We start from the raw sequence: 13605 nt of genomic DNA, 5'->3' as shown, positions 1-13605 counted from the left end.
CTGCTCGTTGCAACTAGAGAAAGCCCGCACACAGCAACGAAGATCCAACACAGCCAAAAGATAAATAAATAAAATAAATAATTTTTTAAAAATAAATAAATAAAAATTCACTAGAGAGGCTCAACAGTGATTTCAGTGATTTGGGAGAAAAAGCAGCAGCAAACTTGCAGATGAGTCAATTGACACTATCATGTCTGAGAAACAGAAGAAAAATGAACAGGAAAAATAAATAAATAAATAAACAGAGCCTCAGAGATTATCTTCTTACTATACTAACATACACTTAATTGGAATCCCAGAAGGAGAGAGGAAAGGAAAAAGGACAGAAAAAATATGTGAAGAAATAATGACCGAAAACGTTCTAAATTCATGAAGCTCAACAAACTCCCAATGGGATAAACTTAAAGAGATCCTAACCTAGACACACAATAAGCAAAGGATTAAAAGAAAAGACAAAGAGAACACTTTGAAAACAACAATAGAGAAGCCATTCATCACATACAAGGGCTCCCCAATAAGATTAGTAACTGATTTTTCATTAAAAACAATGGAGGCAAATGTAAAATAGACAGCTAGTGGGAAGCAGCCACATAGCACAGAGAGATCAGCTCAGTGCTTTGTGACCACCTAGAGGGGTGGGATAAGGAGGGTGGGAGGGAGACACAAGAGGGAGGAGATATGGGGATATATGTATATGCATAGCTGATTCACTTTGTTATAAAGCAGAAACTAATGCACCATGGTAAAGCAATTATACTCCAATAAAGATGTTTAAAAAAAAAACCAAAAAACAATGGAGGCCAGGCAGCTGTGGGATAATATATTCAAAGTCCTGAAACTAAAAATCTCAACCAAGACTTCTATATCCAACAAAATCAACCTTCAAAAATGAAGCAGAGAATCCTCTCTGGACCAAAGACACTTCAGTCTTTACATGAAGCCATACTAATAATACAATAAAGTGCAGACTTGGGGCATGGCGGCAGGGCGGGGGACGGGGGGGAATGAAGGAGAATTTAGGACATTTCTTGATAAGCAAAGAATAAAATAAGACTCCGAATTGAAATGAAAGAACACAGTACAAGAGCCCAAATCCACATGGAGACATAAAGAACACCAGTAAAAGTTCAGTCAGCCTTCCATATTCGTGGGTTCCACATCTGGGGATTCAACCAACCGTGGACCAAAAATATTTTTTTTTATTTTTAGAAAGTTCCAAAAAAGAAAACTTGAATTTGTCACATGCCAGCAACTATTTACATAGGATTTACATTGTGTTTAGGTATTTTAAGTAACCTAGAGATGGTTTAAAGCATACAAGAGGATAAGTTATAAGCAAATACTACACCATTTTATATAAGAGACTCGAGCAACCATGGATTTTTGGCATCCACAGGGGGTCCTGGAACAAATCCCCCACACATCACAAGAGGTGATGAAAAACTACAAAGGTAAATATAAAACACAGGTAAACATAAAAGACAGTACAAATGTTATTTTTTTGTTGTTAATTCTTCGCTCGTCCTACATGACTTAAAAGGACATTGCATAAAGCAATAATTATAAAACTGTATGTTGGCTAGCTTATAATGTACAAAGGTGTAAGCTGTATAACAAGAATAGCAACAGAGAGGTGGGGAGAAAATAGGGCTATGTAGGAGTAAAGTTTTTAATACTAAAATTAAGAATAATAATTCAAACTAGACTGCTATAATTTAAGATGTTAACTGAAATCCCCAGAACAAACACACTAATAATTCCATAAAACAAACAGCAAGAAAATTAAACTGGCATACTAGAAAATATCTATTTATTACAAAATAGGGCAGTAATGAAAGGATAGAGGAACAAGAAAGTCATGACATACAGAACACAAAGAGCAAAATAAAATAGCAGAAATAGTGTACCTTATCAGTACTACATTAAATATGAGTGGATTAAACACTTCAATTAAATGGCAAAGATTTTCAAGTTGAATAAACAAACAAGACCCAACTACATGCTATCTACAAGAGATTCATTTTAGACACAAAGACACAAAGGTTGAAAGTAAAAGGATGTAAAAAGATAATCCATGCAAACAGTGTTCAAAACAGACCTAGGGTATCTATAGTAATATCAGACAGTATAGACTTCAAGACAAAAATTGCTACCACGGACAAAGAAGGACATTTTTACAGTGATAAAAGGATCAGTGTATCAGAAAGACACAATTATAAGCACCTAAGAACAGAGCCCCAAAATATATGAAACAAAAAGTGACAGAACTGAAGAGAGAACTAGGTAATTCATCAGTATTAACAGAAGACTTCAATATTGCACATTTCAAATATAGATTCTTCTCAAGTGCACATGGAACATTCTCCAGGACAGACCACATGTTGGGCCATAAAACAAGCCCCAATAAACTTGAAAGAACCGAAACCACAGAACACAGAAATTATGATCTCTGACCATAATAGGATAAAATTAGATATGAATAACAAATAGAAATGGGAAAGTTACAAATAATGTAGGAATTTAACAAAACAGCCCTAATAACAAACAGGTCAAAGATGAAAATAAAAGGGAAATTAGATACTACTTTGAGATGAATGAAAATGAAAGTACAACATACCAAGTGAAATAAGTCAGACAGAGAAAGACAAATGCTGTATGATATTACTTATATGTGGAATCTAAAAAAAAAAAAAAAAAAACTAGTGAATATAACAAACAAACAGACTCACAGATATAGAGAACAAACTAGTGGTTACCAGTAGGAAGAGGAAATGAAGAGGGGCAAAATAGGGGCATTAAGAGGTACAAACTATTAGGTATAAAATAAGCTATAAAGATATATCGTACAACAAAGGAAATATAGCCAGTATTTGATAATAACTATAAATGGAGTATAACCTTTAAAAATTGTGAATCACTGTTTTGTACACCTGTAGCTTATGTAACATTGTACAACAACTATACTTCAAAAAAAAAGCACAACATACCAAAACTTATGAAATGCAGCCAAACAAATGCCTATAAGAAAACAAAGATCCCAAATCAATAACTTAACCTTTACCTTAAAAAACTGAGAGAAAAAAAAAAAAGCAAAGCAAATCAAGCAAAAGGAAGGAAATAACAAAGATCAGAGTAGAAATATATGAAACAGGGAAGAGAGAAACAATAGAGAAAAATCAACAAACCAAAAGTCAGTTCTTTGATCAACAAATTTGAGAAACCTTTAGCTAGATAGATCAGAAGAAAGAAGACTCAAATTACTGAAATAAAAATATGAAAGAATGCACATTACTACTGTCTTTACAAAAATGAAAAGGATCACAATAGAACTCTATGAACAACAGTATGTGAAAAATTAGTTAACTTAGATAAAATGGACAAAGTCCTGGACAGACACAAACTACCAAAACTGACACAAGAAGAAACAAAATCTGAATAGACCTATAACAAGTAAAGAAATTGAATTCAGGAATCAAAACTGCATCCCTAAAGCAAAGCCCAGGCCCAAATGGCTTCACCTTTGGTGAATTTTAACAAATGTTTAAAAAAGAATTAGCACCAATCCTTCACAAACTCTTTCAAAATAGAGACCAGAATGGGAGAAACCGTGAGCGGGGGAGGACAGAATAAGGGAACTCTCTTGTCCTTTCCAGTCAGTTTTTCTATAAAATGAAAACTGCTCTAACAAATAAGTCTACTAATTAAACAAATATATATATACCCCTAAAAAACAGAAGAGGAGGGAATGCTTTCTATGAGGCTAATATTACAGTAACAACAAAACCAGAAAAGACATCACAATAAAAGTACAGACCAATACCCCTTGTGAATCCAGCAGAAATAAAGAGTTGTACACCATAACCAAGTGATATTTGTCCTAGGAATGCAGAGTTGGTTTAACATCTGAAAATCAATTAATATAATACAGCATATCAAGAGAATAAAAAACAAAGTTACATAATCATCTCAGTAGATGTGGAAAAAGTATTTGAAAAAATCCAACATCCTTTCATGATAAAAACACTCAAGAAACTAGGAATAAAACTTTATCAACCTTATAAAGTCATACAGAAAAAAACCCAAAGCTAACATTATAAAACATGGTGTGAGACTGAAAGCTTTTCTTCTAAGATCAGGACAGGACAATGCTGTCCCCTCTCAGCACTTCTATTCAACATCTTACTGGAAGTTCCAGCCAGGGCTTTTAGGCAAAAAAAGAGGAAATAAAAGGCACCTAGATTGGAAAGGAAGAAATAAACTCTCTCTACTGGCAGACGACATATCTTGTATTTAAAAATCCCAAGAAGTCCACGGCAAAACCTTTAGAACCAGGGAGTTCAGCAAGGTTGCAGGATTCAAGATCAATACAAAAAAATCAATTGTATTTCCCTACGTTAACAATGAACGATCTGAAATTGAAATTTAAAAATTCTGCTTACAATAGCACCAAAAGAAAATACATAGGAGTTAATTCAACAAAGGAAGTGTAAGACTTGTCCACTGGACACTACTAAGCAATTGCTGAAAGTAATTAAAGACTTTTAAAAATGGAAAGACATTCCACGTTCATGGACTGGAAGGCAATGTTGTTAAGATGGTACTATTCCCCAAACTCATTACAGATTCAGTTCCTACCAAAATCCCAGCTGTCCTTTTTTGCAGAAATTGACAAACACATCATAAAATTCACATGGACACAAAAGGCACCCAGAACAGCCAAGACAATCTTTAAAAGAACAAATGTGGATTTCGAAATTTACTACAAAGTTAAATTAATCAAGACAGCGTGCTACCAGTAGAAGGACAGGCATACAGATCAATGGAATAGAACTGAGATTACAGAAAAAAAATTTTTATTTTGGCCACCCCGCGTGGCTTATGGGATTTTGTTCCCTGAGCAGGTATTGAACACGGGCTCTCTTAACCACTGGACCGCCAGGGAATTCCCAAGAAACCTTTATATTAGTGGTCAGCTGATTTTCAACAAAGGTCCCACAAAGATTCCATGAGGATCAAAAGCACAAAGAGAAACTCATTAGGATGGCTATTTAACAAACAAAACAGGAGATAACAATTGTTGGCAGGATGTGTACTGCAGACAGGAATGCAGAATGGTGCAGCAGCTGCAGGACAGAATGGTGGTTCCTCAAAAAGCTTACACCCAGGGGCTTCCCTGGTGGCGCAGTGGTTGAGAGTCCACCTGCCGATGCAGGGGACACGGGTTCGTGCCCCGGTCCGGGAGGATCCCACATGCCGCGGAGCGGCTGGGCCCGTGAGCCATGGCCGCTGAGCCTGCGCGTCTGGAGCCTGTGCTCCACAACGGGAGAGGCCACAACAGTGAGGGGCCTGCGTACCACAGAAAAAAAAAAAAAAAAAGCTTACACCCAAAAGAACTGAAAGCAGGGGATGGGACAGATATTTGTACACCCATTTTCACAGGAGCATTACTCACAGGGCAAAATTGTGAAGCTATAAATGGGAGAGAAAAATAAGAGAATCAGAAGACCAACTAGTCCAAGCGGTCATTATATTTTTAGAGAAACTTGCCCAGATCTAGACAGCATGAGGTTCCCGCCTGAAAGGCCCTCCAAGTGCACAAAAAGAAATGAAAAGTGTCTCATATAAGACCCATCATCATAAAGCTTCAGACAAACGGTGAGGACAAAGAGAACCGAAGTTATCGACATACAATAAAGAATCAGAATGACTTTGGGTTCTCACTAGAAACACTGAAAGCTGAGACACAAGCAGGGGAGCGGGGACATGAACTTCAACATTCTGGAGGAAAAAAAGGACTTCCAACCTAGATCTCTAAACCCTGACAGACTATCAGTACCGAGATAGAATAAAAATATTCTCAGACTCAAAAAACTTTCCTTCTCCACATCTTTTCTCAGAAAGCTACTGGAAGATACTCACCATTATGATGAGGGACAAAACCAAGAAGGACGTCGTCTGCAAGAAACAGCAGGTGCACCTGCAGAGAAAGGTGCAGTGCAGTCCCCAGAGGATGATAAGGTAAGCGAGAGGCAGTGGAGGCGGCTGCTGTGGACTGCAAGGGCAGGCTCAAGGAGACGTACCTGACTTGTACGTCAGTGGGTAGACAGCGCTGGTGCAACAGGAGCATGCAGACAACTACACAGATGAAGGTAAGACACTAACCCAGGGAAACAGGGTGCATGGGAGGTGGGGAGAGACGGTAGAGTCATCAAAGTTCACCAAACAGAAATAGGGAGCTGTGAACAGCCTACACAGCCAGAGAATAAACTAAATGTCGTCCTCATCAAAATGAAAACGTGGACAAGGAGACAGTAAGTGCACCTGAGGGAGGGTAGGAGGAAAGAGAGCTGAAATTCACCCTCCGTAATGTGAAGTAAAATTCTTAGATTGACACAAAACTAAGAAACAGCAGTGCATGCACAGTATTTAGAGGCAGAGCAACAGATACAACATAGTCAGTAAAAACCGTTGACGCTGTTTGCCTCTAAGGAAAAATGGCAGGAGAGATAAGGAATTGCCTTTTTTCAATGTATCTTGTAAACCTAGTCAACCTTCTCTGTCTGAATGACAGAAAATAAAATTTAAAAATGAGAGGGGGTATTACAGAGCACCTTTCTCATCTGCTTTTGCCCTGGGCCCTCCCTATAACACCAAAGCTTTAGCAAGCAAATTAAAATTAAAAATAAGAAAGCCTCAATTCTCCCCTTAACAATACAATCATGAGATAATAATGGCTAGTGAATGTTTATACAATTTTTATGAACAAATATTATGAGAGCTATTCAAAACTGTAGGTTCACAGGAAGGAAAAGTTTAACAAATAGTTACAATGCATCCACTGACATGCTTCAGTTCTATCTTCAGTTCTATCTTAAACTATCATCAGATTTCAAGCTGCTGCTGTTTCAGGAGCTTGGTTCCCAGGTGATGGTTCCAGAAGAAAGTTAACACCAGTGATCTTTTTACCAAAGCTTCGCAAACTAAAACACACCATATGGAATGGAAATATATTCTGCCACATACAGTGGGGTGACAGTGGGTGTGCACACAGGCGGACAGCACCTGTCTGTGAAGGGAAACCTTGGGTAGTGAGTGACAGGGCAGCTACCGACGTTTGCCTTAGTTCCAAGCACACCTCACAAATATCCTACAGCGTATGGCCTCGTATAACAGACAGCTAGAAGTGAATCCTGTAGTACTTGTTTTCAGAACACATCACGTGTGTGAACTGTGAAAACAATACGCGTAAAACAATGGAAAATGGCCAAATACCACGCTAAGGAAGTTCGCAGCTCAGCTGTGCTGACACCCCACGGAGGGGAGACACCTCCTAAAATGAAGACTGGGCCAAACATCTCCACTCCCTTCTCGGGAGGAACATGACGTTAGCCAGCAGATGAAATACTCCAACTACTGAACACATGGCCCCAAAGCATGATTCCAGCTCCTCCAAAGTGAAACTGAGAGCGTACGAGTCTCTCGTCCCAACTGTGAAATGGGCAAAGAAAACTACTGCCAAAATCAGATCATTACTCTTATTCCCTAAGTCAGGTAGCTGACATTAGGAAGGCATTCTTTTTCATCACGTATTTCCTAGAGATTCAATTAATCTTCTCAAATACAGTACTCGCTCAATGAACAAACTCGGAAGACGATAACGTTTTTATTCCAGGACTAAACGCAAGTTTTAGAAAACATCAAGCAAATTCCACAATGTTTTGTTAGTGCTATGGAATCTTGCCAAGCTGAAGACTCCCCTATGCTCTCACACAGTTAACAAAAAAACCCTGTAATGACGTAAAAGAAGTCTAGAATATTCAAGTATTCCAGTCAGCCACTTGGAGCCACACATAGCAGATACTAAATTTCCCAAACAACGGTAGGAGATTCTTTCCATGTCTTGTTTCATTTGGACACGGTCCCCAACAAAATTAAGGTGGCAGCCGGAGCCTCTGGCCCTCACAGTGTGAGATCCCATGTAATGTCTTGTCATAAATACAAAGAAATATGAAGTTTCCGATCCTTTCACTACAGTTTTTAGTTCTCCAAGCACTGTGTGTCTGCCAGATTTTTACAATAATGGCTGTAAAAGATGTGGGTCCATTTCCCTAGGCTCACCCTCTCCTTTCGGTCCAGAATTTTTAGGAAGGACTTTAGCTAACATGAGATAATGGAAACTCTCAATCCTGTTCACAGAGGCTCTAACCCTTCTGTAGCTTCTTTTTAATATTTATTTAATATTTCCTTTTTAAAAGGGGGTGAGGGGTGATGGGGGGAAAGAAACCACATGACTGGGAATCTGGAAGAGAAGGTTCTAACCCCAGCTCCAGGAGGGACCTTACCTGAACCAATCTCCGTGGAGGGGTCCCCAAGACCACCCCAGGTTTCACGATTCACTAGGAGGACTCACAGCCCTCAGCACAGAGTCACACTCCCAGCTGTGATCATTACGGTAAAAGCGCACAAGGAAAATCAGCAAAGAGAAAGGGCGTGTGGGGTGAAGTCCACAGAAAGCCGAGCAAGATTCCCACTAGAGTCACAGGCTGAATTCCCCAGCCACAAGCTGTGATGCCGCGGGTGGAACGCCGGCCACTGGGAGAGCTCGTTGAGTCTAAGGGCAGGGTTTATGGGCGCTGGTCACCCAGGCACCCCCTGCCTAAGGCTCCGCAATCGCCAGACCCCCGCAGGAGGGCAGCCACGCCCCGGCCGGGCTGCAGCAAGAGACCCCCCCACCCCCGGCCCACTCTGTGGAAATGGTGGAAGCCCCCCACATCCAAGCTCCCAGGCTGCAGCCCGGGCCACCCCTGCAAGCAGGCCTGCAGAGTGAGCTGCCTCCTGTGCTCGTCTCTCTAGATCTCAGTTTCACCATGTCACCTCCCCGTCGTCGCCTGCTACAGCAACCATCGGACACGACCCCCGAATCCCACGGGGAAGACGGGGCCGGTCACGGCCTAGGCTCACCGTGAGCTACTCAGCGCGGTGATGCCGTGCGGAAGCAGGAGAGGGTCTCGCTGCCCAAGGCCTGCTTCCCCGACAATGCTGGTGACGTCATCACTAAATAGCCACCCCTACAGCCGCCGCTGCTCTCCTCATCTGCACCCTCCAGTTTTCCCTAACAGCCCGGTCAGTACTTTCTAATGCAGCTCCCTCCTAAGCGTTCTCACCATCTATTCAAAGACCAGAAGGTTGAGGTTCATGAAAGACAGGAATTAAAAACCCCCGTTCTCACAGATTGCCTCTTGTAAAAAAACACGTAAAGTCGTTGTATTCTCATCTGCTGCCTCTGCCCCACTGAAAGGCTCTCGGCATAAACGGGCGGTCTCTGCCACACTCCCTGCCGACCCCGCCCCCAGGGCTCATGGATCACAATGTCTGCTAGCATGGACTATTTCCAGCACCATTATAAAGTCTTGTAGTGCTTAAAAAAAAAAAAAAAATTATAGGGGCCATGGTGAGAGCAGCACTGGGGTCAGATGTGACTCTCAACAAAGAAAGATGCCCCCCCAGGTGCTCCAGGCACCCCGATTGCAGGGTAAGTCAGGTGGCCCACTTCCGTCACACCTGGCTGAGGGGCATCACGGCAGACGGCTCCTGTATATTTCAACATTCCATCCCACATCGAGATGCCCAAGAGTCCGTAAGCTCTTCTGTGGAACGGGGTGGAGAAAATGAAGAACAGGACTTCTGTCTGAGCCCTGACTTGCTAGCTGGGTGATCTCTCCAGCCACTTCCTGCCGCCGGGCCTCTGCTGTCCCCGTGGACACAGTGACAGGCCAGACAAGCCGCTCTGTGAGCCCCATCCAGGCCTAACTTCCCAGGATTTTCATATCACTTTCTCCCACAATGGAATTGATGGGCAAAAGGCTTAGAATTCACTTGGTGTAAGATTTCTCAGTCGTAGGTAAAATCACAGGTGAGTGATTTTTCATTACTTTTAAAATTCTGACTACGACAGAAACATCTGTGGACTCAAGCTGTCCTGGATGTGATAAGACACTGATCTTGCACTGGAGACTTGGACATTGAGACTGGCATTCCTGACCAGAAAGCTATCATTTCAAAGATGTTTTCCAGAATTATTACTTATATGTTTCTATCCAGACTCATCCTGGAAAGGCTTCATTCAAACAAATATTCTCCAAGCCTCTACTATACTAGGTGTCGTGCGTATACAAAATGTAGAACCGTATGAACCGAGAGAATGCTGAATCTTCCAACACCAAACACTTTTAAATATGCTTCTAAAATCGGTATGTGGCAGGGGACCTGGCTAGACGTCTGGGTGAGAAAGTCTTACTTTTGAGCAAGTGGAATGAAAGGGGGCCCCTGACACGTGATCTGGGTGCGATCTCCATCCACCGATCCTCTCACCGTATATTCTTTCAGTAAAATTACCACAACAAAATAAGCAGTGCAAACCAAGATGTTAACTGAGAAAGAGTACAGGGGGAAAGAGCAGAAGAAAGGAAAAAAGTCTGAACTCACCGGGACTGTGGCAATCCTTTCTTACTGAGATCTGCCCTCACACGTTCTCCTACATGTCTGTAAATTTCCACTAAGCTGTTTATTGCTGCATCTCGAACCTAGATGTAAAAGAAGAGATCTTACAGCTGCTCTGTGTCATTCCCCAGCACTTCCTGCTGCGGACACAACAGGCTATACAACACCCCAAGTTTATCACCCACTCACCAGCGCGATTCTAAACACAACCCTTAAGGGGCATGGGACTAGACACAGCTGTGGTTTGACAGCTTTGACTCTGTGGGCACAGTTCCAAAGAGGAGGAAAAAATTCAGATCCCATCCCTATGTACCTGCTAAAGTCCACACCCCTTAGTTCTTTCCATCCTTTAAGACGATGTCTGGAAACCAGACCACCTTTCCGAAATAGAAAACACTATAAATAAATGAATTATTCTAAAAATAAAACACGATGTAAAACATTCTGGATGTAGGTCAAATAAATACTTAGGGAGCAACAAAAAAGGATGGTAGAGGCTACACGGAGACTGCGTTCAAGCTCATAGTTCTAAAAGGGAGATGGGAAAAAAAGTCCACAAATTCTACATGTAACACAGGGCAGGATGTAATAAATGTTATACAAAAGAGTACAAAGAGCTCACATAGTTTAGGGAAGGGAGACAGCACACCAGAGGATACCAAGAAACAGTTTATGGAAGAGGAAGGAACCACTTAAAATGTACTTAGAAACACAGCATTTTACCAGGGAAAGATGGAATGAGACAGGCTCCAAACAAGGTAAGCAGCCTGCGCAGAGGCATGAAAGCAGAGAAGCAAGGCATACACTTCAGGAAGAGCAAGGCAGCGGTCTGGCCAAACACAGATAGGAAAAGAAAGGTCGCGATATGTAAGGCTCGAGAGACAGAATGGACTTAAACAAAACACACACACAGGGCTTCCCTGGTGACGCTAGGGCTTCCCTGGTGGCGCAGTGGTTGAGAGTCCGCCTGCCGATGCAGGGGACACGGGTTCATGCCCTGGTCCGGGAAGATCCCACATGCCGCGGAGCAGCTGGGCCCGTGAGCCATGGCCGCTGGGCCTGCGCATCCGGAGCCTGTGCTCCGCAACGGGAGAGGCCACAACAGTGAGAGGCCCGCATACCGCAAAAAACAAAAACAAAAACACACACACACACACAAAAAACAGAACAGGGAACTTTGAATATGGGCTGTGTGTATACCAAACATTATAGTTGTATCAATGTTAAATTTCTTGGATGTGAAAACATGTGATTACACAAAAATATCCCTGTTGTTAGCAGACACACACTGAAGTACCTAGGAGTAAAAAGATCGTGTGCTAGATACTTCCGAATGGTTCAAGAAAAAAGGTCTATTTCTCTGTGTGTGTGTGTGTGTGTGTGTACACATGTGTGTATACACGTTGAGATATAAGACAAATGTGACAAAAGTTAAATGGTAAATATGGGTGTTCACTATACTACCCTTTCCATTTTTCTATAGGTCTAAAATTTTGCCAACAGAAAGGTGGGAAGAAAAAAAGTTTATAAATCCAATGGACTCAAGGCCAGACTGTGGGGTGCCCAGGGGTGCCCAGGGGAGGAGAGCCAGCAAAGACAAGAGAGCAAACACAATTGCAGATTTGGTCTCAAGCAATGAAATCAAAGAAACAGAGAGGAAAGAAGCAGGGGTACAAACAGTTTACAGCTCTGAACACTGCCAAGTTACCCTTTGATTTAACAGCGGTATACGATAGGTAATTTTGTTTATAATTTTCCCCCTCGTGATAGAAAAAGGCAAATTCTAAGTTCTTATTACTTCTCACCCAAAACCTGATGCTGTGCACCAAACTGTGTGTGTGACCCACCAGCCCCCGAAACAATTCATATGTTGATGATGGCAGTTAGAGACAGGCCCATAATGAAGGTAGTTACGGTTAAATGAGGTCGTAAGAGTGGGTCCTGATAATAATAAGAGGGGCGTCTTTATAAGAGAGACACCAGACAGCTCTATGTGTCTGCTAGCCAGGAAGAGAACCCTCAGTAGAGTGCGGCCACACCGACACCCTATTCCAGGACTGCCGGCCTCCAGAACTGTGAGACAAACTTCCGTGGTTTAAGCCTCCCAGTCTACGGTATACTGTAATGGCAGCCTGAGCTGACTAACAGAGATTACCAGTTTATTTTGGAAAAGAAATAATTTCTGATGTTAGGGAACATTTCCCTATTGAAACATGCACATCTCACAAAAGCAGTCAATGCCCTGTCTTGAGGATCAGTGACAAGTGCATCGCCGTGGCTTACTTTCTAGTGATGACGTCTGCTCAGAGCCAGAGCAGATCACACCGGGGACCCCCTTTAAAGAGCAATCGATACCCTGTCTGCTACTTACAAAGTCTGGGCTATGAGGAGTTTAAGGGATTTAGTGGAGAAATGACTAGACTTCTAAGTGAAATAAGTCAGACACAGAAAGACAAATACTGTAACATGTTGCTTATATGTGGAATCTAAACAACACAACAAACTAGTGAATGAAACAAAAAAGAGCGAGACTCCCATATATAGAGAACAAAGTAGTGGTTGCCAGTGGGGAGAGGGAAGGGGGGAGGGGCAATATTGGGGTAGGAGAAATGGGGTTATTATGAGATTATATGAAATCATGTGTGAAACTTTTGAAATTGTAAAGCGCTATAGAATTTAAAGAATTTTTCATTCATTCATCCAATCAATTAATAAAATTACTAGCCTTAGAGTCAAAGTAGGCCTGAGGACTTACTTGGCCATTTAGAGGCTGCCATAACTTTGGACAAAGCATTTAAACTTTCATTCATTCATTTATACATCCTTATTGTAGTACAACTGCTTTACAATGCTGTGTTTTAAACTCTTTTAGTCTCCATTTTCTCCTTCGTAAGTGGAAGGCTGCTTTGAGATTTAAAAAAAATAACAGAAAGAGGGCTTCCCTGGTGGCGCAGTGGTTGAGAGTCCGCCTGCGGATGCAGGGGACGCGGGTTCGTGCCCCGGTCCGGGAAGATCCCACATGCCGCGGAGCGGCTGGGCCCGTGAGCCATGGCCGCTGGGCCTGCGCGTCCGGAGCCTGTGCTCTGCAACGGGAGAGGCCACGGC

At 42.0% G+C, this 13605-nt stretch overlaps 1 protein-coding gene across 8 annotated transcripts in view; it reads right to left on the bottom strand.

Annotated features, from left to right (window-relative positions):
• The window catches only part of CLASP1 (cytoplasmic linker associated protein 1), a 233057-nt gene that overhangs the window by 158029 nt on the left and 61423 nt on the right, over positions 1–13605 (bottom strand). For all 8 annotated transcript variants that reach the window (XM_065880867.1, XM_065880866.1, XM_065880865.1 and 5 more), the window contains exon 6: positions 10486–10583. In XM_065880867.1, the coding sequence (XP_065736939.1) occupies positions 10486–10583 (98 nt within the window). The remainder of the gene's footprint in view (positions 1–10485; positions 10584–13605) is intronic.

This window comes from Phocoena phocoena, chromosome 7 (assembly GCF_963924675.1).
Source record: "Phocoena phocoena chromosome 7, mPhoPho1.1, whole genome shotgun sequence".
Lineage (NCBI taxonomy): Eukaryota > Metazoa > Chordata > Mammalia > Artiodactyla > Phocoenidae > Phocoena > Phocoena phocoena.
The sequence above is the reverse complement of the archived record's forward strand: the minus strand, read 5'-3'. Positions and strand labels throughout refer to the sequence as shown.